The 26,991-nt window shown below is 43.9% G+C and overlaps 1 protein-coding gene across 1 annotated transcript in view; it reads right to left on the bottom strand.

Moving 5' to 3' along the window:
• Positions 1 to 498: 498 nt before the first annotated feature.
• Positions 499 to 26,991, bottom strand: part of LOC311133294 (disco-interacting protein 2 homolog B-A-like) — a gene marked incomplete at both ends in the record, with an annotated part of 87,234 nt that continues 60,741 nt past the window's right edge. Inside the window, 32 exons of the mRNA XM_084166782.1 lie at positions 499 to 751; positions 934 to 1,057; positions 3,759 to 3,933; positions 4,124 to 4,198; positions 4,317 to 4,374; positions 6,053 to 6,114; positions 6,499 to 6,669; positions 6,750 to 6,918; positions 7,013 to 7,143; positions 7,411 to 7,520; positions 11,887 to 11,998; positions 12,181 to 12,302; positions 12,442 to 12,565; positions 12,670 to 12,750; positions 15,143 to 15,255; positions 15,417 to 15,618; positions 15,738 to 15,852; positions 18,287 to 18,414; positions 18,497 to 18,577; positions 18,725 to 18,861; positions 21,455 to 21,594; positions 21,831 to 21,945; positions 22,204 to 22,323; positions 22,423 to 22,516; positions 22,606 to 22,670; positions 22,805 to 22,907; positions 22,989 to 23,098; positions 23,373 to 23,496; positions 23,596 to 23,706; positions 24,180 to 24,271; positions 24,764 to 24,961; positions 25,173 to 25,292. Of these exons, the coding sequence (XP_084022908.1) occupies positions 499 to 751; positions 934 to 1,057; positions 3,759 to 3,933; positions 4,124 to 4,198; positions 4,317 to 4,374; positions 6,053 to 6,114; positions 6,499 to 6,669; positions 6,750 to 6,918; positions 7,013 to 7,143; positions 7,411 to 7,520; positions 11,887 to 11,998; positions 12,181 to 12,302; positions 12,442 to 12,565; positions 12,670 to 12,750; positions 15,143 to 15,255; positions 15,417 to 15,618; positions 15,738 to 15,852; positions 18,287 to 18,414; positions 18,497 to 18,577; positions 18,725 to 18,861; positions 21,455 to 21,594; positions 21,831 to 21,945; positions 22,204 to 22,323; positions 22,423 to 22,516; positions 22,606 to 22,670; positions 22,805 to 22,907; positions 22,989 to 23,098; positions 23,373 to 23,496; positions 23,596 to 23,706; positions 24,180 to 24,271; positions 24,764 to 24,961; positions 25,173 to 25,292 (3,935 nt within the window). The remainder of the gene's footprint in view (positions 752 to 933; positions 1,058 to 3,758; positions 3,934 to 4,123; positions 4,199 to 4,316; positions 4,375 to 6,052; positions 6,115 to 6,498; positions 6,670 to 6,749; positions 6,919 to 7,012; positions 7,144 to 7,410; positions 7,521 to 11,886; positions 11,999 to 12,180; positions 12,303 to 12,441; positions 12,566 to 12,669; positions 12,751 to 15,142; positions 15,256 to 15,416; positions 15,619 to 15,737; positions 15,853 to 18,286; positions 18,415 to 18,496; positions 18,578 to 18,724; positions 18,862 to 21,454; positions 21,595 to 21,830; positions 21,946 to 22,203; positions 22,324 to 22,422; positions 22,517 to 22,605; positions 22,671 to 22,804; positions 22,908 to 22,988; positions 23,099 to 23,372; positions 23,497 to 23,595; positions 23,707 to 24,179; positions 24,272 to 24,763; positions 24,962 to 25,172; positions 25,293 to 26,991) is intronic.

Here is a 26,991-nt window from a genome sequence, read left to right as displayed (position 1 = left end):
TAAGGACTGGGAAAGACCTGGAAAGCTTTGGGAGGAAAAACAGTTAGAATGGAGTAAAATTGATGTATTTTGTACATATCACTCAACTCCAGGAAAAGATGTCATCAGAGACAGGAAGTCCTCATCCCTTGGCCCCTCACAATACCCCACAGATGATTGGATCATGGAGGAGTGGGGAGAGAGTTAAGATTGACTTCAGCACCTTAATACTCCCTGACACTCTGTGCAAATAGAGGGCCAGTCAGGCTGTTGAGGTGTTGTTTGATTTGGCAGGAGGGTTGTAGGGGGTGTGGCGAGATTAGAGAGTTCTCTTCCCGTCCAGTTCCAGTTGAACAGCTGTGTTTGGTGTAGACACACTCACTCACCTCCTACTGCCCCTTGTGGTACAATATGCATTGTCTGTGGAGTAGGTTGGTCCAAACCACTTTCTTCCTAACCCCCTCTCCACCAGCCGGAATCTCTTCCATCATACAATAACCAGCCCATCCCCCTGGCCCATCACATATTATAGGCCACATAGATGGGGTCCAGTTGGTCAGCCAGGAAGGAGTCCCGGAGGTGCATGCGTTGTTTCTCCCCCCTGGAGTTGATGGGTATGACCCCCGGGTCCACGATGACCACCACGCCCACGATGAGGTGGTGCTCCTCCAGCACCACATTGGTGACCAGGGGCACCAGGTCCAGGGCATCCTGCTCTGAGCCACACAGCTCAGCCACCACCACCAGTAGGTTGGTCCATGTGAACACCGCACTGCATGGGACACACAGAGAGAGAGGAGAGAAAGGGGTTATAATCAAATGTCAGACTAAGATACATGCGTACATGCGCATCTACACACATGCACGCACACACACACACCTCACTCAAATTATGAAAACACAGACAAACCAATGGATAATAGTAAGGTTTCCTGGGACCCCCAGTGTTCTGACCTCTCTGCAATGCTGCGGTGAGCCCGGGACACAGATGTCTCGATGTCGATAGGGTGGTAGCGCAGTCCCCTCAGCTCCAGAGTCTCATCCAGGGAACCCACCACAAACAGGGCGTCATGACGATCTGACCGCAGATCGGGAGACAGACAGAGGTGCAAACAATACTGAATACTGGGAATGGTGGGATAGCTCATTTAGACCTCATTGGATCCCTACTATATCTCCCTTTTCATGTTATCTATTAGCTTTAGCATCCATAGTAACACACGTTACTCAATTCAGTGCTTCCTAGTTCCATGTATCAAACAGTTATTTCAGTTATATTAAAACCAGTAAAATCTGGAGAGTCCCCTGCTGAGTACAGACCCATAAGTTTAATAAATTGTGACAATAAAAGAATAACCAAGCTCATAAGCAATAGAATGGCAAAAAAACAAGATATAGATTTATCAAAAATGGCTGTTGATGCCGAAAAGGCTTTCTACCATCTTGAAAGGCCTTTTCTATTAAAAACTTTAGAAGATTTCAACTTTCCAGCTGAAATAATAAAATGTAATAAACATATTATATAAATGTCCTAAAACCAAAATATACACAAGTAATACATTATCTGATGAAATTGCTTTAGAAAGGGGCACAAGACAGGAATGTCCTCTCTCCCCCCTCCTGCTTGCACTGGCAATTGAACCGCTTGCAGAAAGAAAGGACCCAAACGTAAAAGGTATTAGTACCGGTAAACATGAATATAAACTAAACTTATTTGCAGATGATCTCCTGATAATCCTGACCAAAAAAAACTAAATAATGGCAATAGGAAAAATAAAAATAATAACTCATGATCTACAGCAATCCTTTAAGTGGACCACAAAAAATATTAAATACTTAGGATGCTTAATAAGTGACGGCAAACAACAAATATATCAAGATAACTTCATCCCATTACTTAACAATATGAAAGCAGATCTAATTCAATTGAACAATCTTCCCATAAATCTTACAGGTAGAATTAACCTCTTCAGATTGGCATGACTCCTAAAGTTTATATATTTATTCTTAGTAATACCAATTACCCCACCGAAGACATTCTTTTTAAAAAGTATACTCGGTCATAACAGACTTTATATTGGCAAATAAAACTCATAGAATAAAAAGGAAAGTTTTACATCTTCCTAAGTGTCACGACTTCCTCCGAAGCTGCCTCCTCTCCTTGTTCGGGCAGGCTTCGGCGTTCATCGTCACTGGCTTTCTAGCCACTGACGCTCCTCATCTCATCATTCCATTTGTTTTGTCTTGTTTATTACACACACCTATTTCACCCGTGTGCCTTGTTTTCCAGTGTGCCTGATTTACGCACTGGAGTGTTTGACGCATTGCTGCGTACCGCTGTGTTTTCAGAATAAACCCTTTTATTCTGTGATTTACCCTCCTGCGCCTGACTCCTTCAAAAATCACTCACCACACTAAGTCTGACAGTAGTTTTAACCTTCCAGACTTGGAATTGTATCAACTCGCTACCCAAGGCTTTTACTTGTGACATATAGTTAAATACACTAAGGAGGAATAATGGGTGCATATTGAAGATCCGCATGCTCATCCCCAGAATCTTTTCACGTGTCTATTTTCAAAGGATAAAGCTAAGAACATTAACAACTTCATAACAATAACAATATGGAAGAAAATGAAACTGATTCTACAACAACCAATATCATTCCGTAAAAACACAACCCTATGGAACAATCCTTGGATAGTGTTTCAGAATTCACCGATAACTTGGTCGCCATGGAAAACTAAAGGCATAGAAACCATAAATGACTTGGTAACAGGAAATATATTTATTTCCATGACAGAATTAAAAAGCAATTTTGGACTGACCAATGTAGATATTTTCAAATACATACAACTTCAAAGTTTCGTATCACGAAATGTCTATTTGAAATCTTTTGAAAATCAGAGCAATCTTGAGGGAATCCTATTTGAGTCAGAAAATGATATTCATATGATAGGTAAGATATACAAAACCTTAGAGAGCATATCCAACTGACAATCTCTTGGAAAAAAATATAAACTATTGGAACCAAGACTTAAAAATAACTGATGTTGGCACAAGATTGAGGGAATGTTGGAACATAACTAACAAAATTACAGTTAACTAAAATGTATGCTTAATCCAGTATAAACTAATGTATAGAATGTATTATTCAAGAGACAAAATTCACAAATTCTACAGCACAACGGCAGTCATGTCTTAAGTGTAAAACTAACAATGACTCAATCCATGCCTTCTGGGAATGCTATAAAGTCCAGAAGTTATGGGCGGAGTTAGAAAGTTGGCTGTCAGAAGTATTACAATGTAAATGTACTTTTAATCAGTCTGTCTGTATATTTCAAGACATGTTATATGAGGGTGCAGTGAGATACCTGATGGGTTGGACAATACTTTTCTTGTCAATCATCTTGAAAAACATATACTTAAAAACGGGAAAATCAACCAATCCTCCATCGTTAATACAATGGATAGGTCAAATGCTTTACTATCTAAATGTTGAAAGTGTGTGGGCGATGGAGAGAAACAAAATGGTGCCGCTTGAGACCATGTGGCAGAGAGTGATACGGGCGCTGGAGATGGATGGGGGTGTGAGCAGGTGGGTCTGGGCAGGGTGATGTCGTTGATGTTTGTGTGTGTTTGTATGCTGCCATTTGTATGTGTGTGTTTAGTATTGTTAAAAAAAAAACGGGAACAAATAACATTAGCATCCATAGCCATCCCTTTTCATGTTAGCCATTAGCGTTAGCCTCCATAGCCCTGACCAGGCCCAGCCACTCACCCCCAGCGGCGTCCAGTAGCTCAGTCCTCTTGACGAAGCCCAGGTAGCCAGTCCTGGCCCACAGGGTCGTGGGGTCTCCGAAGCTCAGCTTGGTGTTGAAGTGGTCGGCCTGCAGGCTCTCCTCTCCATAGATGGCATAGTAGCCACTGGCACTGTGAGGGCTGTTGATCCAGATCTGACAGACAGCAGAGAAGGGGACAAGGTACAGTTAAGGATGGAATAGGAGAGTTATGTATGAGGAGAACTGTTGGTTATTGATAGGGCTAGGAGTTTTTCCTAATTGTACCCTTCATAATGCCCATCCTTTTCTCTATGCCATATGTTGACATTTTCACTCTAATATTAGTGTTCTGATCTCCTCTCACCTCTCCTAGATGGGAATCTCCTAGAGGTCCTCTGGTCTCTGGGTTCACGATGATCACCCTGACTCCTGGTAAGATCTAGAGAGAGTGATAGAGTAGACAGACAGATGGTGAACAACAAACTCCCATAACAACACATCTTGTATCTGAGCACAAAGGGCATTTAATGTGTGTGGATTCATCAGGGGAGACTAACTTTGCCAGACTCCATCAGAGGGAGACTCTGAGGGGCTCCTCTCTCCACCAGCCTCACTCTGAGACAGAAAATGAAAGCACATTGTGATGGTGAACACAATACTGTAAAAAATGTCTTCCTCAGCATCAAAGCTGCTCACACATATTAAAACATACCACTAGGAGTCTACACTACCGGTCAAAAGTTTTAGAACACCTACTCATTCAAGGGTTTTTCTTTATTTTTACTATTTTCTACATTGTAGAATAATAGTGAAGACATCAAAACTATGAAACAACACATATGTAATCATGTAGTAACCCAAAAATTGTTTAACAAATCAAAATATATTTTATATTTGAGATTCTTCAAATAGCCACCCTTTGCCTTGATGACAGCTTTGCACACTATTGGCATTCTCTCAACCAGCTTCACCTGGAATGCTTTTCCAACAGTCTTGAAGGATTTCCCACATATGCTGAGCACTTGTTGGCTGCTTTTCCTTAACTCTGCCGTCCGACTCATCCCAAACCATCTCAATTGGGTTGAGGTCGGGGAATTGTGGAGGCCAGGTCATCTGATGCAGCACTCCATCACTCTCCTTCTTGGTCAAATAGCCCTTACACAGCCTGGAGGTTTGTTGTGTCATTGTCCTTTTGGAAAACAAACGATAGTCCCACTAAGCCCAAACCAGATGGGATGGCGTATCGCTGCAGAATGCTGTGGTAGCCATGCTGGTTAAGTGTGCCTTGACTTCTAAATAAATCACTGACAGTGTCACCAGCAAAGCACCCCCACACCATAACACCTCCTCCTCCATGCTTTACGGTGGGAACTACACATGCAGAGATCATTCGTTCCCCTACTCTGCGTCTCACAAAGACACGGCGGTTGGAACCAAAACTCTCTAATTTGGACTCCAGACCAAAGGACACATTTCCACCGGTCTAATGTCCATTGCGCATGTTTCTTGGTCCAAGCAAGTCTCTTCTTCTTATTGGTGTCCTTTAGTAGTGGTTTCTTTGCAGCAATTCAACCATGAAGGCCTGATTCACACAGTCTCCTCTGAACAGTTGATGTTGAGACGTGTCTGTTACCTGAACTCTGTGAAGCATTTCTTTTGGATGCAATTTCTGAGGCTGGTAACTCTAATGAACTTATCCTCTGCAGCAGAGGTAACTCTGGGTCTTCCATTCCTGTGACGGTCCTCATGAGAGCCAGTTTCATCATAGCGCTTGATGGTTTTTGCGACTGCACTTGAAGAAACTTTCAAAGTTCTTGAAATGTTCCGTATTGACTGACCTTCACGTCTTAAAGTAATGATGGACTGTCATTTGTCTTTGCTTATTTGAGCTGTTCTTGCCACTATATGGTCTTTTACCAAATAGGGCTATCTTCTGTACACCCCCCCCCCCTACCTTGTCACAACACAACTGATTGGCTCAAATGCATTAAGAAGGAAAGAAATTCCACAAATTAACTTTTAAGAAGGCACAGGTGACTACCTCATGAAGCTGGTTGAGAGAATGCCAAGAGTGTGCAAAGCTGTCATCAAGGCAAAGGGTGGCTATTTGAAGAATCTCAAATATAACATATATTTTGATTTGGTTAACACTTTTTTGGTTACTACATGATTCCATATATGTTATTTCATAGTTTTGATGTCTTCACTACTATTCTACAATGTACAAAATAAAGAAAACCCTTGAATGAGTAGGTGTTCTAAAACTTTTGACCGGTAGTGTATATGTTCTCACCTGTCATGGCGGAGGGACTTCATGTCCACATACACAGTGGAGGGGTCCGGTCCAGTGGTGCCCTGAGAAACACACAGAAAACTTGGATACACATCCACTGTACTTGGATCAGTCCTTAATGAGACACACAGGGAGGTCCTGCTGTACTAACTCACCTGAACTAAGGCAGACAACCCTCAGAGGCCTTTATTTACATGTATGTTATGTACAGTAAACAGAAGGCTCTAGCCTCCAGTTCAGGGAGACACTGGTCAGTGCATTAACCAACATGAGTCAAGGTTCAACCACAAATCATAGGAACATTGGCCATGGCCGTCAAAACATTTATGTTTTCCTTTAGCCATTAATAAAAGTATTTTTCCAAACAAATTAGTTATGCTTGCATCTTATGAAATTCCCTTTTGCCTAGTACTTCCTCACAGAACCAGTTCTAACTGGTTGAGTACCTGCATGCAAATGGCCAGGTTGACCCTGGATCCGAAGGCTGTGCTGACAGCGCGGGGTGAGAGGCCCAGGTCCTTAAATAGCTTGGAGAAGGACATGGTGAGGGCCAGACGAGGACGCTCCTCGGCTATCACCACACAGCTCCTAACACATGACAGGTTCAGACCCCGTGCCTGGAGGGAAAGAGAGAAGGAGATGGGGAGTTAGCGTGTGTGTGTGAGCATGACCATGACCATGTGTGTGTTGTACTCACTTTGAGTATCTCTGTCTGCGTGCCTATCCCCTTGGTGCAGAGCTCCATGACAGAGTAGGAGCAAAAGGTGTCTCTGATGCGGTACTGGCTCAGGGTGCTCAGCCACAGGGGCAGACAGCTCTCCAACTCCAGAGGAGGAATTAGGATGGACTGGTGGCCCGAGTACACACTACACACAGGAAACAAGAGAAGGTAGGAGTTCAAAATGTTTGTATGAGAGAGAGATAAAGATACCCTGTGTGTGTGTGTGTGTGTTGTGTTACCTTGCGAGGCACCACAGTACGAAGCCCAGGCCACAGTAAGGGTCCAGGCAGATGGCTATTTGACGTGAGGAGTAGAGCTCACACTGCAGCTTGATGGAGCGACACAGAGCACTGACTGCCGCATGGGAGATCTGATGGACAGAGGCACACAGCCAGTCACACACACCTCCCAAAGAAACAACCAATAAAAGATGCAGAATCAACTGGTAAAGTCATGGTTATGGCTACCGCCATTGGCCACCGACATTGGCCCACTGTAAATCAGATTTGCAAAATGGGCTGTTGGCTACTGACTTTGCCGATGGCAGGCCGCTCATGGGCCACCATAAGTTTGCAAACTATCTGGGGCTGTTTTAGAGTATTGAGACCAAGCCATAGCCTCCTGTGGGTGACCTTACCTTGACCCCAGTGAGCATGCCCGTGGTGGACACACTGAAGTCCAGATAGGCGATCATCTCTGCCGTGGGGGGCTTATATATCGTTGGGGGTCTACGGCGAGGGAGGTCATCTGGAAGAAGGGAACATATACAACAAGATTGAGTTTCTCTGGCTCAGATTCTATGGTCAGATATGTACTGTATGTAAGACCTTCTATGGCAGGGGTTCTCAAAGTGGGGTGCGGAGGTACTGCAGGGGGTTCGCAGCCAGATCGCTAAATAAATAATTTAAAAAATATATATATACACACACACACACACACACACATACATACATATATACACACACACACACATACATACATACATACATACATACATACATACATACATACATACATACATACATACATACATACATACATACATACATACATACATACATACATACATACATACATACATACATACATACAGTGGGGGAAAAAAGTATTTAGTCAGCCACCAATTGTGCAAGTTCTCCCACTTAAAAAGATGAGAGAGGCCTGTAATTTTCATCATAGGTACACGTCAACTATGACAGACAAATTGAGAATTTTCTTTCCAGAAAATCACATTGTAGGATTTTTAATGAATTTATTTTCAAATTATGGTGGAAAATAAGTATTTGGGTCACCTACAAACAAGCAAGATTTCTGGCTCTCACAGACCTGTAACTTCTTCTTTAAGAGGCTCCTCTGTCCTCCACTCGTTACCTGTATTAATGGCACCTGTTTGAACTTGTTATCAGTATAAAAGACACCTGTCCACAACCTCAAACAGTCACACTCCAAACTCCACTATGGCCAAGACCAAAGAGCTGTCAAAGGACACCAGAAACAAAATTGTAGACCTGCACCAGGCTGGGAAGACTGAATCTGCAATAGGTAAGCAGCTTGGTTTGAAGAAATCAACTGTGGGAGCAATTATTAGGAAATGGAAGACATACAAGACCACTGATAATCTCCCTCGATCTGGGGCTCCACGCAAGATCTCACCCCGTGGGGTCAAAATGATCACAAGAACGGTGAGCAAAAATCCCAGAACCACACGGGGGGACCTAGTGAATGACCTGCAGAGAGCTGGGACCAAAGTAACAAAGCCTACCATCAGTAACACACTACGCCGCCAGGGACTCAAATCCTGCAGTGCCAGACGTGTCCCCCTGCTTAAGCCAGTACATGTCCAGGCCCGTCTGAAGTTTGCTAGAGTGCATTTGGATGATCCAGAAGAGGATTGGGAGAATGTCATATGGTCAGATGAAACCAAAATATAACTTTTTGGTAAAAACTCAACTCGTCGTGTTTGGAGGACAAAGAATGCTGAGTTGCATCCAAAGAACACCATACCTACTGTGAAGCATGGGGGTGGAAACATCATGCTTTGGGGCTGTTTTTCTGCAAAGGGACCAGGACGACTGATCCGTGTAAAGGAAAGAATGAATGGGGCCATGTATCGTGAGATTTTGAGTGAAAACCTCCTTCCATCAGCAAGGGCATTGAAGATGAAACGTGGCTGGGTCTTTCAGCATGACAATGATCCCAAACAAACTGCCCGGGCAACGAAGGAGTGGCTTCGTAAGAAGCATTTCAAGGTTTCAAGGCATTTCCTGGAGTGGCCTAGCCAGTCTCCAGATCTCAACCCAATAGAAAATCTTTGGAGGGAGTTGAAAGTCCGTGTTGCCCAGCGACAGCCCCAAAACATCACTGCTCTAGAGGAGATCTGCATGGAGGAATGGGCCAAAATACCAGCAACAGTGTGTGAAAACCTTGTGAAGACTTACAGAAAACGTTTGACCTGTGTCATTGCCAACAAAGGGTATATAACAAAGTATTGAGAAACTTTTGTTATTGACCAAATACTTATTTTCCACCATAATTTGCAAATAGATTCATTAAAAATCCTACAATGTGATTTTCTAGATTTTTTTTCTCTCATTTTGTCTGTCATAGTTGACGTGTACCTATGATTACATTTTTTTACATTTTAGTCATTTAGCAGACGCTCTTATCCAGAGCGACTTACAGTTAGTACATACATTATATATATATATATTTTTTAAACTTTTTTAAAATTATTATTATTATTATTTCATACCCCCCGTGGGAATCGAACCCACAACCCCGGTGTTGCAAACGCCATGCTCTACGAACTGAGCTACATCCCCTGCCGGCCATTCCCTCCCCTACCCTAGACGACGCTAGGCCAATTGTGCGCCGCCCCATGGGTCTCCCGGTCATGGCCGGCTACGACAGAGCCTGGATTCGAACCAGGATCTCTAGTGGCACAGCTAGCACTGCGATGCAGTGCCTTAGACCACTGTGCCACTCGGGAGTATATGAGTATGATGAAAATTACAGGCCTCTCTCATCTTTTTAAGTGGGAGAACTTGCACAATTGGTGGCTGACTAAATACTTTTTTTCCCCACTGTACATACTTACATACATACACACACACACACACACACACACACACACACAGTGCATTCGAAAAGTATTCAGACCCCTTCCCTTTTTCCACATTTTGTTACGTTACAGCCTTATTCTAAAATTGATGAAATTTATGTTTTTCCTCATCAATCTACACACAATACCCCATAATGACAAAGCGAAAACAGGGTCCGATCCTTAAGAGGTTAAACAAATTATGGACAAGGGATCTGTGGAATAAGTTTAGAGAGTGTAATACAATACGATGTGATATTATTCATCTACAATTTCTGTTTTTAACCCTGGGCAACATGGGCCTAGGTGGCTCACAGGGATATCCACAGTCCTCCACATTTTTCAACTCAATACTTATTGTAATACCCAGAATGATTTAGAATTTTTTTAATTTTTTAATTTTTTTACAAATGCACTGTTATCTAAGCAAAGTTCTCTCAGCCTCATAGCAAAATGTGTGGAATTGTAGGATATTAGCTTGAAAGGTAACGCTCAACCCCAAATTCAGCCTTTGCCCAACCTCTTCAAAAAAATGGGAGAGTGTAAACTTACATTTTGTATTACCATATCATTTTTGTATGTTCTCTATAGTTATGTACTTGAAAATGTATCAATTGACCAATTCGGCACATTTGGGCAGACTTGAAAATATTTATAATTGCATTGAGGTGAGAAGTTGTGGGTTGGGGATTTGCTCATAAATATTCATTTTGGGGGTGGGTAAATGTAGTTGTACCTGATCCCAACACTTTCTCACTTAAGTATACTCACCAGAAGTCCACTGGCACACTCTGATAATAAACCTATATGGATTGCGAACAAATACAGCTCTGGACAGTTAGCTCACAGTGGTAAGGTGCGGATTTCCTGACATCTATTGCAAATTAACTCACAGATTGGTCTTGGGTACTGTATAAAAACCTACAACTACTACCAGGGCAACCCCTCTCACAGGTATGCTTTCACTTTTCAGAATGAGACGTGTGTGGGCACAGGATGAATATTGTAAATTAAGGATTAAAATGTTTAAAAAGACATCTGCCCCGTGTGGGATTAGAACTCACAACCATTGAACTATGAGCCAGGCAACTGTTTTAGCAGACTGCGCCACCAGTCACTACAACCAACTGACATGACCACCATTGTCATCTATTTCTTGTTACAATGGATGTAGCTACGAATAAACGCATGATCCTCATAGCCTACATGTTTTTTTTCTTTGTCAAAGCACATACAGATGTATGAAATGGTAAGCAAAAACGTTGAATTTGGTCATATGCTGAAATGTGCCTTACTGCCTTTAGAATGTTGTGTAATGTCAGTCGAGTCAAGGAAGCATCATGCAAAAGATATTGGCACAATCCATTTACCAAGACCATTGCCAAATAAGGTGCGCTGTCACCTGCTTTTATAGTAAGCCTTGAGGTGGTACCACCCAGCTCATCTAGAAGGGAGGTAATTTCATACTGAACCCCTCCCTTGTGATGACACAGAGGCACCTTCTCAAGGTGCCTTTACATCACGATTTCAATGGCAGAGTTGAACCGCTAGGGGCAAAAAGAGCTAGATTTACTACTAAAATACCAAAATATATCACTTTTGAGTTGCTACGAACTGTCAAAATGAAGACCAGAATTGATGTGTTTCACTATAACTAAGCCTAAAACATCTGGTTTTCGATGAAAAAAACGTTTTCATGAAAGTTACTCTTTAAAGCTGCAACAACAAAAAATATCTCTGCCCCATGACAAAATGTGTAGAATTTCAGGAAATTAGCTTGAAAATTAACAAAAATCTCTCAGATGCCAATAGGCGGCCCTTTAAAATGTTCCTTCCCAGGGCATGAGACTTGGTTTGTCTGGCCATGCACTGCTGAAGTCATAGTAAAACTCCTTCTATGCTATTTTTATCTTAATCGAGTTGTGTTCTGATTATGTGGGGTCCCTGATGAATTCACTATCACAAAAGGGGTCCCCTGCACCACACTCTTTTAGAACCCCTGTTCTATGGTACCTGTGTCTATGATTGTCGGCCATGTTTTAATGTTCACAGTGGCAGCAGCCTCTTTGGAGCGCAGGATCCTCATGAGGTTCTGAGTGGTGAGGATACAGGCAGCTTTACTGACCTGGGGACAGACAGTGGCACCACAAACAACATGTTAGTTAGTAGAAAAGTATGGTTCCAACTTCCTACCTTTGGAAGACCAGAATAATGACACCCAAACATCATGCTCCTAAAATAGCACCCAACCTCATACACTCACGTGATCAAAAGATAGCACACATGCACACAAACACACACACTTACGTCGATGATCATGCGGACAGTTGGCAGTGTGGCTGCCAGGTTCTGTGGATGAGGAGGTCTGACAGTGACAGGAACACAGCCAGCATACAGGCAGCCATAGAAGGAGGCTATCAGATCAATACCTAGAGTGAGAGACAGAATGAGAGAGAGAGACTTTAACAGTAAGTCATCCTGAATGTGTATGACTATGCCACTTCTCAGTGTGAGTGTGACAGATGGACAGACGGACAGACAGACAGACAGGTGGACGGAATGACCCACCAGGAGGGTAGAGCAGTACCACGTTGTTCCTGGTGTTGATGGTGCCTTTCTCTGTGAGCGCCGCTGCAATCTTCTCTGCCCGCTTGTGCAGCTGCACACATGTTGCTGTGCATACCGCTACTCCCTGAAGACAGCGAGGGTAGGGGCAATGGGGTTTATTTAAAACTGGGCCCAACTGTATATGGGGGGGTTCTGTTTATTGTCAGTCTATAAGAGTGAGAGTGCTACCTTTGCATTGAGCAGCACATAGAGACAGTGGTCTGGGTCAGTCTGTGCCCTCCACTGTAGAGCCTCGGACAGGAACTGGTGCTGAAGAGAGAAAAGAGAGGGTCAAAGGTCATTCCATAGCAATCATGTCAATATGGATGTCAATTTTATATTAAACAAGATTTGTATAATACATTGATATAAAGTTAAGACAAAATAACCACACATAAATATAATAGGAGTTTTATTTTGCTGATGGGAGGAACTCGATATACCTTTAATTTCCTTAAGTTAATTCTCTTAACTTAAGTCTAAGGACATGAAGATGGTCAATACAGTCACTCTGCAGTAAATAAACCTGGAGCCAAAATGTCCTCCGTAGGCAGCTTTCTCCCAGGAGGAAGGCAACTGTCACTCCCATTGGCAAAGCATTAGCCAAACTACTTCTTAAAATAATGAAAAACTGAAGTTGTAGCTAACAGCAATGATGGGGAGAGATCGATTGGGGAAAGAAAGCAAAGCACATAAAGAGGAGATATGGATGTCTGGATTTCGAGAAGATGGCTTGCCAGGGACTTCCTCTGAGTCCACACAACTCTGCAGATCAGCAAGGCCTGTGTGTGTGTGTGTGTGTGTGTGTGTGTGTGTGTGTGTGTGTGTGTGTGTGTGTGTGTGTGTGTGTGTATCAGCAAGGCCTGTGTGTGTGTGTGTGTGTGTGTGTGTCTGTGTGTGTGTAGCAACGGTCATCAACATTTTAAAAACTATTCTAATAAATGCAACAGTTGGACAATGGATAAAGATAATCCAAATGTCAGGGATTTTGGTGAGAATGCACTCATATATACATTTTCTAGAATCCACTCATATATACACATTTTCTAATGGTATTTTTTAAATATATATTTTGTGTTAAAATAAAGAAAATTTGATGTGCCCAATTTGCATAAATACACTGGGTGTATTTGCATATATGAAAACATTAACATAAAGGGGTGGAATAGGGCTGTAACCCCCACAAACCTGCTCTATTTAGGCCTACCTACACTACACTCACCTGCGCTGTCTCGACTGCCTCATGAATTACTGTTGTTGTCACGTTCTGTTGCATAATTCAACAAGTGTGTCAATAGCAGGATACCCTCGGATTAAAAATCAACATGCTTGGCTCTAGATGATACCCAGCTATACTTTACATTGTTTGCAAGATCAGACATAATATCACTATAATCTGAGTGTTCATTTTCAGAAGTTGCTTTAATTTCAGCACATCTAATTTGTAAACATTTCAACTGTATTAAATGACTACTTTTTTCAATTCCAAAAAAATGAACACCCATCAAATAAAAAGTTATCTTTCTTCTCTTTCTTGTGATGTAAGTGTTGAGACGATGCGTTAAATCCCATACAAAGCTTTAGCGTTCTTATAGATGCAACGGAAAGACAATGTATTCCATTGAGCCCATTTCAGCCTTTACCGGGGAGGGGGGGTTGATAGGTCATTACAATCATTTCCGCGGTCGTAATGTTAAAGGGAAAAAAGTCAGGCACAAGCAAGAGTATCAAAGAGTCGCAGGAGTAAAATGAAAGCAATCAATCCAACGAGATTTAAGTGACAAGTAGATTTTGCACCCCTAAAACACAGGAAACAGATGGCTGAAAAAGACAGCTCCTCAGGTAGGCGGGCATGCGCATTGCTAGTGTATGTGTGTGTGTGTGTAGTATTTTGAACATTCAGAGGTGATGGGGGACAATGGAAGGCATGGGGCATCAGGTGGCATTAAGAGGTACCACGACAGACTGTCACCATAACTGTGCTGTGATGCAGAAAAATAACCAAAAACTGCGTAATACATTGGCACATGCAGATTCCGCACATCACTTCTGACACCATGCAAGATCTCACATCTTGCCAGAACTTAGCGATGCATCCATATAAAGATCTGCGTGTGCAACTGAAAAATGCCTCCATTCACATTGGGAGCTTCACTGTACAGCCCATTGCAGGCAGAAGCAAAGGTAGGATCAGGGTTTGGGGTGTAGGGGTTACAGAGTTAGAGGGGGCAGTAGCTCTTACCATGATAGTAGGCCACATACGGAGCTATATACATCCAGAGAGACGGGTGCATTAGGACAGAGAAGAGAATGCATCATGTTGCCCACATGGTTTACCAGCTATCTTGTCCTGTCTAACTACCCAGCTAGCAAACACTTACTGGACCACTGGTGGCAAAGAGGCAGCACACCACTGCAGGCAAGCCCATATCGGACCGCTGTTTGCAACCAATATGGTGGTATTATGCCACTGGCACCCCAACAGCATACTGACCGTGACTATCCGGCAGTCGGCATGCCATTGCTAGTAGTTTTGGCTACCACCAGGTTATTAGTGCCAGATACCGCTATCGTCCCTACCCTGCTATGGGTCACTGTGCATGTGCTAGCTGGGTCCTTTCTAACTGGTGTGATGATGAGAGAGGTCCTGAGGTGGTCCTACCTTCCTGACCAGGTCCTGGTCCTCGATCATTCCCAGATCCCTGCCTGCTGCCTGGGCTATCCTCTTCCCTGCTACCAGGTTCCCCACCATGATGGAGGCTGGACCCACACCCACTAAAGAGAGGGAGAGAGAATGTGAGAGAGAGAGAGAGAGAGAGAGAGAGACATGAATATTTACAATCAGATAAACAGTCCCTAGCTCAAAGGTCCTGGCCACTGTAAGCCAATCAGTTGCCAAGTGTGCTGTATGATCCTCTGAACTGAGCCAACTGTACCTGGCTGTTTCTGCCGTGGTTTGGGGAGGTTGGTGACACAGGTATGGGGGCACATGAGGATGTTACAGGGGTGCAGGTTGCCGTCCAGGAAGTGCTGCTTGGTCTCGAAGATGTGGATCCCTCCCAGGTGGGTCTTGGGTAACGTGTTGGCAGGCACCAGAGCTAGGCAGTACAGACCCACCTGGTGAATACTGTCAATGGCCTGGACAATGGACACACACACACACACAACACCCCTCAGTTAGACAACTTCCCTAATCAAGTGTTTAGAGTAAATTTGGAATGTACCAAGAAAGAGGGGTTTGTAGAGGGGTTAGCTACCTGCAGTACTCTGCTCATCCACTGGAAGCTGTCCTCCTCACTGGCATCTGGCCTCTGCTCTGCCACAATAACTATCCTCTCATCATAGAAGACCGTCACAGAGAACACCGCAATCCTGACACACACGCACGGATGCAAGCACACACGCACACATACAATTAGAATGTATATTCTGCAAGGATCCATAGTCACACACATATATATTCATTACACATAAATACACATCCACACATAAAGCAGAGAACACCACAATTCCTACACACACAAAACCACTCTGATAACAAGCATTTTCACAGCTTGAGATTCTCTTCTCTGCAAGGAGCCAATACACACCACATCCTACACCCCACACAGAAATACGCTGTATACACTCATATTATCACAACAGTATTGTCACTATGGGCCTTCAGTGCTCACTAACAACCACCAGATGACAGTGGTGATACACAACAAACACTCAATGCCAGAGATGTATAGAGATCGCAACGTTGTATCTGTGCCATTATGGCGTCTGTGACATTTTAAAGTAGTCAATTTTCTTCTTCTTTTGATGTTGGAAAACAGTGTCAAGCTAATATTGGTGACTTACTGCCACCTGCATTGCTGGAGTCTTGAACAAAATCTTGTGTATCATTCATTTATTGTGGCCACTAAATGGCGGTGATATAGCTTAAAGCCATTTATAAAATAGGCAAACCAATTTGAAGAAGAAGACAATGCTCTGATCATTGGCTGATCGTTCCCAACCCATAGGAATCCCCACCCAGTTGACTACTTTAAAATGGTGGAAGCCCTCAATGAGAATGTCCATGCAAAAAATTGTTATTTCCAAGTAATGATCTCTATATCTCTATACATCTCTATTCTCAATCCCCACAACAATTCACTCCCATCGAGCCCACACTGCACAGATCTCATCCACTGTTGATTCAAATACAGTTGAAATCCGAAGTTTACATACACCTTAGCCAAATCCATTTAAACTCAGTTTTTCACAATTCCTGACATTTAATCCTCGTAAATATTCCCTGTCTTAGGTCAGTTAGGATCACCACTTTATTTTAAGAATGTGAAATGTCTGAATAATTGTAGAGAGAATTATTTATTTCAGCTTTTATTTCTTTCATCACATTCCCAGTGGGTCAGAAGTTTACATACACTCAATTAGTATTTGGTAGCATTGCCTTTAAATTGTTTAAATTGGGTCAAACGTTCCAGGTAGCCTCCCACAAGCTTCCCACAATAAGTTGGGTGAATTTTGGCCCATTCCTCCTGACAGAGCTGGTGTAACAGAGTCAGGTTTGTAGGCCTCCTTGCTCGCACACGCTTTTTCAGTTCTGCCCACACCATTCCTATAGGATTGAGGTCAGGGCTTTGTGATGGCCACTCCAATACCTTGACTTTGTTGTCCTTAAGCCATTTTGCCATAACTTTGGAAGTATGCTTGGGGTCATTGTCCATTTGGAAGACCCATTTGCCAACAAGCTTTAACTTCCTGACTGATGCTTCAATATATCCACATAATTTTCCTTCCTCATGATGCCATCTAGTTTGTGAAGTGCACCAGTCCCTCCTGCAGCAAAGCATCCCAACAGCATGGTTCATGGTTGGGATGGTGTTCTTCGGCTTGCAAGCCACCCCCTTGTTCCTACAAACATAATGATGGTCATTATGGCCAAACAGTTCTATTTTTGTTTCATCAGACCAGAGGACATTTCTCCAAAAAGTACGATCTTTGTCCCCATGTGCAGTTGCAAACCGTAGTCTGGCTTTTTTTATGGCAGTTTTGGAGCAGTGGCTTCTTCCTTGCTGAGCAGCCTTTCAGGTTATGTCGATATAGGACTCATTTTACTGTGGATATAGATACTTTTGTACCTGTTTCCTCCAGCAGGTCCTATGCTGTTGTTCTGGGATTGATTTGCACTTTTCGCACCAAAGTATGTTCATTTCTAGGAGACAGAACGCGTCTCCTTCCTGAGCGGTATGACGGCTGCGAGGTCCCACTGTGTTTATACTTGCATACTATTGTTGGTACAGATGAAGGTAGTACCTTCAGGCGTTTGGAAATTGCTCCCAAGAATGAACCAGACTTGTGGAGGTCTACAATTTGTTTTCTGAGGTCTTGCCTGATTTCTTTGGATTTTCCCATGATGTCAAGCAAAGAGGCACTGAGTTTGAAGGTAGGCCTTGAAATACATCCACGGGTACACCTCCAATTGACTCAAATGATCAGAAGCTTCTAAAGCCATGACATCATTTTCTGGAATTTTCCAAGCTGTTTAAAGGCACAGTCAACTTAGTGTATGTAAACTTCTGACCCACTGGAATTGTGATACAGTGAATTCTAAGTGAAATAATCTGTCTGTAAACAATTGTTGGAAAAATTACTTGTGTCATGCACAAAGTAGATGTCCTAACCGACTTGCCAAAACTATAGTTTGTTAACAAGACATTTGTGCAGTGGTTGAAAAACAAGTTTTAATGTCTCCAACCTAAGTGTATGTAAACTTCCGACTTCAACTGTACATGCACACACACAGAGTCCTCACCTTCCGCGATACACAGTCTTGACAGGCTCCACGGCCAGTGCTGTGGCCACCAAATCATCAGCGTTGTGTCTCCTCCCACTCACCATCAGCAGGCCTTCGTTCTTACCCACCACAAATATCAGACTGCCCTGTAGAAGGGTTAAACACAGCCGTCAATATACACTGACACACACATGTACGCACGCGCACACACACGACAGTCCTACTTACGGGTCCTACGAAGCCTAGGAGACCAGATCTCACAAAGGGGATGTCTCCAATAGGAGCACCAAGAGTATTGACAGGAATCACCTATAGACAGACAGAAACAGATGTTTCATTAAAATGTCTAATAGAAGAAGGGTTGAACAGCATATTGGTGTGTCTGACCAGGTGTCTGACCAGGTGTAAGATGTGCTGTAACACATAAGGGGGAATTTAATGGTTGTGGGTCCGTACCTCAAAGGTGTTCTTGGTGACTCCTGGGAGGCCATAGTACATGTTGCCTCCGGCACGAGAGTTCACCACGATCTCCCCTATCTCATCTGTCTTACACAGCTGAGGAGGCCCTTCAGGCTTAACTATACACATCAGAGCTGCAGACACAGAGACAGGCTTCACTATACACATCAGAGATACAGACACAGAGACAGGCTTCACTATACACATCAGAGATACAGACACAGAGTCAGGCTTCACTATACAGATCAGAGATACAGACAGAGACAGGCTTCACTATACAGATCAGAGATACAGACACAGAGACAGAGTCAGGCTTCACTATACACATCAGAGATACAGATACAGAGTCAGGCTTCACTATACACATCAGATACAGTTGAAGTCGGAAGTTTGCATACACAAATGTCTTGTTTATAAACTATAGTTTTGGCAAGTCGGTTAGGACATCTACTTTGTGCATGACACAAGTAATTTTTCCAAAAATTGTTTACGGACAGATTATTTCACCTATAATTCACTGTATCACAATTCCAGTGGGTCAGAAGTTTACATACACTAAGTTGACTGTGCCTTTTAAATAGCATGGAAAAGTCCAGAAAATGATGTAATGGCTTTAGAAGCTTCTGATAGGGTAATTGACAACATTTGAGTCAATTGGAGGTGTACCTGTGTATGTATTTCAAGGCCTACCTTCAAACTCAGTGCCTCTTTGCTTGACATCATGGGAAAATCCAAAGAAATCAGCCAAGACCTTAGAAATAAAATTGTAGACCTCCACAAGTGTGGTTCATTCTTGGGAGCAATTTCCAAATGTCTGAAGGTACCACGTACAAACAATAGTACGCACGTATAAACACCATGGGACCACGCAGCCGTCATACCGCTCAGGAAGGAGACGCGTTCTGTCTCCTAGAGATGAACGTACTTTGTTGCGAAAAGTGCAAATTAATCCCAGAACAACAGCAAAGGACCTTGTGAAGATGCTGGAGGAAACAGGTACAAAAGTATCTATATCCACAGTAAAACGAGTCCTATATCGACATAACCTGAAAGGCCGCTCAGCAAGGAAGAAGCCACTGCTCCAAAACCGCCATAAAAAAGCCAGACTACTTTTTGCAACTGCACATGGGGACAAAGATCGTACTTTTTGGAGAAATGTCCTCTGGTCTGATGAAACAAAAATAGAACTGTTTGGCCATAATGACCATCGTTATGTTTGGAGGAAAAAGGGGGTGGATTGCAAGCCGAAGAACACCATCCCAACCGTGAAGCATGGGGTGGCAGCATCATGCTGTTGGGGTGCTTTGCTGCAGGAGGGACTGGTGCACTTCACAAACTAGATGGCATCATGAGGAAGGAAAATTATGTGGATATATTGAAGCATCAGTCAGGAAGTTAAAGCTTGGTTGCAAATGGGTCTTCCAAATGGACAATGACCCCAAGCATACTTCCAAAGTTGTGGCAAAATGGCTTAAGGACAACAAAGTCATTGTATTGGAGTGGCCATCACAAAGCCCTGACCTCAATCCTATATAACATTTGTGGGCAGAACTGAAAAGTGTATGCGAGCAAGGAGGCCTACAAACCTGACTCAGTTACACCAGCTCTGTCAGGAGGAATGGGCCAAAATTCACCCAACTTATTGTGGGAAGCTTGTGGAAGGCTACCCAAAAAGTTTGACCCAAGTTAACCAATTTGAAGGCAATGCTACCAAATACTAATTGAGTGTATGTAAACTTCTGACCCACTGGGAATGTGATGAAAGAAATAAAAGCTGAAATAAATCACTCTCTGCTATTGTTCTGACATTTCACATTCTTAAAATAAAGTGGTGATCCTAACTGACCTAAAACAGGGAATTTTTACTAGGATTAAATGTCAGGAATTGTGAAAATCTTAGTTTAAATATATTTGGCTAAGGTGTATGTAAACTTCCAACTTCAACTGTATACAGACACAGAGACAGGCTTCACTATACACATCAGAGCAGCAGACACAGAGACAGCCTTCACTATACACATCAGAGCTACAGACACAGAGACAGGCTTCATTATACACATCAGAGATACAGACACAGAGACAGAGACAGGCTTCACTATACACATCAGAGCTACAGACACAGAGACAGGCTTCATTATACACATCAGAGATACAGACACAGAGACAGAGACAGGCTTCACTATACACATCAGAGATACAGACACAGGCTTCACTATACACATCAGAGACACCGACACAGAGACAGCGTCAGTCTTCACTATACACATCAGCGACACCGACACAGAGACAGCATCAGCCTTCACTATACACATCAGTGATACAGAGAGAGACAGAGTCAGGCTTCACTATACACATCAGAGATACAGACAGAGACAGAGTCAGGCTTCACTATACACATCAGAGATAAAGACACAGAGACAGGCTTCACTATACACATCAACGATACAGACACAGAGACACAGTCAGCTGCACACATAAATACATGTACAGGAATAATAATGCACACATAATTACAGGAAACTATTTACACAAAGAAACAAACACATTCATATTTAAAAATGGACATGCCTTGGAGGTGATTTGGAATCACACTCTCGTGATGAGTTACTGTAGCCCTGCCTGTGACTTGTAAGCCAGTTATACACATACAAATGGATTTCACTCCTGATATCATTCCCCATTTCTCTCTCTCTTTTATACTGTGCACCCCCTATCCCCTATCCTCACCTCCAGGCATCACGTGACCCACGTCTTGCACGGTGAGGGCAGAGTTCTTGTCCTCCGTGTTGACCCTGATGACCCCGTGACTTAGACCCCCCATGGAGAGGATGGCCCTGGCTGGGAGGGGCGTCCCCGGCACCCCCGGCCTGCACACAGAGGGGTACAGGTTGGACAGGGATTTTACAGAAAAATATACACACACTACCGAAAGACGATCCTTGTATCAATACATGCTTTCAAACATTGAAGGTGCAGTACGTCACTTTCATTTACTCCCATTTTTCCAGAGGCAAATCAGGGTCCTAAAAACACATTTGGCCAAGAAGCAAAACAAAACACAAACTGTTACATTCGCCAAGAAGACCCATCAGGCCTATCCTACCTGCGGATGGCCACCGTCATGGCCTCAGGGGAGGTGGCACAGGGACAGATGACCTCTGGCTTCAACCCGTGGATCTGGAACACGTTGAGGAAGGCATCACAGGACGACACCGACCCTAAGGGAGAGACACAGATATAGAGAGAGACATCTCACAACACTGACCATTTTTAGAGGGTATCCATTCTAACCATACAGGGCTTTGTTTTTCACTTGCAATTGTCCTATTGCATGTGGGATGTCTGCTGTCTGTCAGCCCCACTGACTGCTTGGAAGATTCCATGCAGACCAGTTCCAAGCATGTCTGCCATCTGTAGTTCCAGTGTGGCTTCCACACAGACTACATTTCCCTGCATGGACTACATTTCACACTCACAGGGGTTGGCTCCATCAGCGACGATGAGCATGCGCAGTGAAGCCAGGCTGGTGTCCCTCTGTTCCCTGTGTGCCATCATGGCCCAGTGCAGGTCACGACACTTCACCAAGGCAACGCGCGCTTTGGGGGAAGAGGAGGGACAAATGAGTACATGAACATCACAGTGTTCTCATGGTCACACAGAGGGAGAGAGTGTGGAGGTGGGGGTGGTGTAACTACCTTTGTGCATGTGGACCCTCTGAACCCAGGAGAGAGGGCAAGCCTTCATCACAGCGTAGGGCACACTGATGGTGTGGATCCTGTTCATTACACTCTGAAAGAAGAACAAAATTCAACTTATTAAACGGAAATACATATGATATGAAATCAGTAACTATTATCCTCCCATCACCACACACTCACCGTGAGAACTCCATGCCACAGGCCCATGTCCTTTTTAAAGTCCAGAACATTCACTAGTGTCTCACCTAAGAACAGAAACAGATAAATCCCTATGTGAAGCATCCTTCAAACACTTGTTCCCTGTGTATCGTCCTCATAAAATGCCATAGACTTACTCTCACGATAGAGTATGTCTCTCTCATATAATGTAGTTACTCACCCTCACAGTAGTTGCAGGCCTGGGTCAGTGCTTGGCAATGGGTCAACATGGCCACCTTAGACACAGCCACACCCATCACTGTGCCCTCCTTACTAGCCTTGTACTAGAGGGATAGAAAACACAATTACTTAGGATTGGATTAGGAGTACACACACATGCATGTGCACGTACACACACGTCTCACCTCTATGTATGCAGGGTCAGTGTTAGCTGTAGGGATGTGGGGCTGCCAGTCCTTGCCAGGTTTGATGAGGTACTTGGAGTCTGTCACCACCCACTTTAGCCGAGGCCAGCCTATAAGAGACAGTCAATATCATACATCAGCCAATCAACTTCATTTAAAAGAGACTCATAGCGAAAGAGGAAAAGTATCACATTTGGATCTCCAGAGACAATGGTTGTGTTTGAGATCGACCAGATTGCAGTCGCCGACTCGATGACTACAAACCACCTGGCTTCCTAAATAACTAATTATTATTTGTAGATCAGTCAGTCTACTCAGTCGGTCACCTGTGACGGAGTAACATTGATGCTCTGGAACACGGCAGTAAGAGAGGCAGCTCCTGACCTTTAAACTGTAGTATCTCTCCGGAGGGCATCTTGGGAAGTCCCTTCAGACAGATCTCACTGGTCAGTGCCAGACTCACACTACAGCTGCCCAGCAAGAAGCCCACCTGACTACTGCCTGCATCCTGGTGGCGGAACAACAATGAGACATGGAGTCAATCCCAGAGCAGATATAACAGCATGTCAATGTGGGTTTGAATAAGTTCCAATGGCATGTTCCTTACCTTGCGAGACAGAGGTACCTCTATAGGGACAGGGATGACCTCAGCCAGTAGGCAGCCATAGAAGGCCACCAAGAACATCCCAGGGTCACTGTTAGGGTACACTAGAGCCACCTACAGGAAATAAAAGAAAAAACGAAGTTGATGTATGGACCTTAAAAAGGTGCACTATGCAGAAATTGCTCCGCCACTTCCTGGTTGCTAAAATTCGGATACTTCGCCTCATTTCAGTTTATGTGACAAATCAACCAAGTATAATGTAGTGTAGAGAATCATTGTACCATCTAAACTGCTGCCAAATATATTTTACATAACCAAAAATATTGTATTTTCAGCTGTTTGAAGCTTGTGTACAAAACCGAAAGTAAAAGACGAAAAACGTAAGCACGGGAAGCATAGAAATAGTGCACATAGAACATATCTACTGCTTCAATGATAATGACAGATCTATAACTAAAATGTCTATGTGAATTTGGTCACGTCGCCCCAAAATGTACATATTGCAGCTTTAATGTATGGGATTGTTTTGACGCTATATCATTACGACACAGAGGGAAGTAGAAGTAGTGTGAGTCTGTGTGTCTCACCCTGTCCCCAGGCTTGAGGACCTGCTCGTTCTTGGGCCCCAGTTTATTGAGTAGGGTGTAGGCCAGCTTCACACTGTGGCTCCACAGCTTTCCTGATGGAGGGAGAAGGGGAGGAGGGAGGAGGAGAGAGGAAAGAGGGAGGGCGGGCATCGTAAATAACAGTGGCACAATCTGTCAATCAATCTCATACTCCTCCTCTCATAACCCTCCATTACTTTGATTACTCTACCCACACCATGAGTACAGTATAGTACCAACAATAACCTGAAAGAATATAAGAAATACATTATCCAGGGCCAGGCCTTGACCCTCACTATATAGTAAGTTGAGTTATTTAACTTTAAGCAATGGTATTACCATGAAGAGGGGGGGGGGGGGGTTGATACTGTGACGTACCGTAGGTCAGTGTGTACAGGGGTTTGTTTGTGGGCCTAGTTTCTTACCGTAGGTCAGTGTGTACAGGGCTTTGTCTGTGGGCCAAGTTTCTAACCGTAGATCAGTGTGTACAGGGGTTTGTTTGTGGGCCTAGTTTCTTACCGTAGGTCAGTGTGTACAGGGCTTTGTCTGTGGGCCAAGTTTCTTACCGTAGGTCAGTGTGTACAGGGGTTTGCCAGTGATGTCCAAGGCGGTGAGGGCGGGGCTCTTGCCCTGTGTGGCCCCCCAGCGAGCCAGGGCAGCCTGGAGGGCAGGGGGCCAGTTACTGACCACCCCCAGGGGCTCCCCCTTCACTGGGATGATCTGACGGCCCTCTGGCCGCGGGGTGTTGGGGTCCGGCTGAGGCACTGGAGGAGGAGGGGGGGGGGAGCAGAATTAACCAGAGAGCACCTTTGAGGTTGGGACAGAGGGGTGGAAATAAAAACATTGTAGGTGACATTGACAGAGATATAGCCTGGTCCCAGATCTGTTTGTGCTGACTGGAGTTGGCAAGACTGCACTAACATCTGGGACCAGGCTAAGAGAGATCTACTGATTGAAGAATAAATGGTGACTCACCCTCTACGATCTCCTCCTGGTCGTCCATGAAGAACTCACTGAGGGGGGGCCTCTTGGGCCTCTTCAAGGTGTTGAGCAGCTGCTGAATCTTAGTGGACACCCTGCTGTTAACCGGGACACCTGGAGGGTGTGGGGTGGGGGTTGGAGGGGTGGGTCCGACAAACACTGTCACACACACATACACACACTCTCCCTGCCCCGATACACGAAGGGAAGTCTTGACTTCACACACAATTCTGGCTTGCCTTATTTCGCTATAATATTTCTCCACTCGCAGTCTGCTAGTTTTGAATCCAAATCATAATTTCCCCCTGTAAGCGTTTTTTTTTTCTTAAATTCTTTTTAGAATGAAAACCAGCAGACAAAGGGCTACATCTAGACCAGGACTGGGAGGGTCGGCATGAGGTAGAAGAGAATAGGAGTCATTGGTGTCATAATAGGAAAACACATGAGGATTCATTCGGTTTCAGAGGTTGGTTCTGGTTATATCTACTATTCTCCCTAAGATCATTCGGTACAAACAGAGGGTAAGAACAAGGCACAAACAGCACACAGACGTACAGTGAGGGAAAAAAGTATTTGATCCCCTGCTGATTTTGTACGTTTGCCCACTGACAAAGAAATGATCAGTCTATAATTTTAATGGTAGGTTTATTTGAACAGTGAGAGACAGAATAACAACAACAAAATCCAGAAAAACGCATGTCAAAAATGTTATGAGGGAAATAAGTATTTGACCCCTCTGCAAAACATGACTTAGTACTTGGTGGCAAAACCCTTGTTGGCAATCACAGAGGTCAGACGTTTCTTGTAGTTGGCCACCAGGTTTGCACACAACTCAGGAGGGATTTTGTCCAACTCCTCTTTGCAGATCTTCTCCAAGTCATTAAGGTTTTGAGGCTGACGTTTGGCAACTCGAACCTTCAGCTCCCTCCACAGATTTTCTATGGGATTAAGGTCTGGAGACTGGCTAGGCCACTCCAGGACCTTAATGTGCTTCTTCTTGAGCCACTCCTTTGTTGCTTTGGCCGTGTGTTTTGGGTCATTGTCATGCTGGAATACCCATCCACGACCCATTTTCAATGCCCTGGCTGAGGGAAGGAGGTTCTCACCCAAGATTTGACGGTATATGGCCCTGTCCATCGTCCCTTTGATGCAGTGAAGTTGTCCTGTCCCCTTAGCAGAAAAACACCCCCAAAGCATAATGTTTCCACCTCCATGTTTGACGGTGGGGATGGTGTTCTTGAGGTCATAGGCAGCATTCCTCCTCCTCCAAACACGGCGAGTTGAGTTGATGCCAAAGAGCTCCATTTTGGTCTAATTTGACCACAACACTTTCACCCAGTTCTCCTCTGAATCATTCAGATGTTCATTGGCAAACTTCAGATGGGCATGTACAGTGGGGAGAACAAGTATTTGATACACTGCCGATTTCCAGAAAATCACATTGTATGATTTTTAAGTAATTAATTTGCATTTTATTGCATGACATAAGTATATGATCACCTACCAACCAGTAAGAATTCCAGCTCTCACAGACCTGTTAGTTTTTCTTTAAGAAGCCCTCCTGTTCTCCACTCATTACCTGTATTAACTGCACCTGTTTGAACTCGTTACCAGTATAAAAGACACCTGTCCACACACTCAATCAAACAGACTCCAACCTCTCCACAATGGCCAAGACCAGAGAGCTGTGTAAGGACATCAGGGATAAAATTGTAGACCTGCACAAGGCTGGGATGGGCTACAGGACAATAGGCAAGCAGCTTGGTGAGAAGGCAACAACTGTTGGCGCAATTATTAGAAAATGGAAGAAGTT

This window comes from Coregonus lavaretus (assembly GCF_964263955.1).
Source record: "Coregonus lavaretus genome assembly, chromosome: 8".
In the NCBI taxonomy this organism is placed as follows: Eukaryota; Metazoa; Chordata; class Actinopteri; order Salmoniformes; family Salmonidae; genus Coregonus; species Coregonus lavaretus.
Note: the sequence above shows the minus strand (reverse complement) of the source record. Positions and strands in the feature narration are given on the sequence as shown.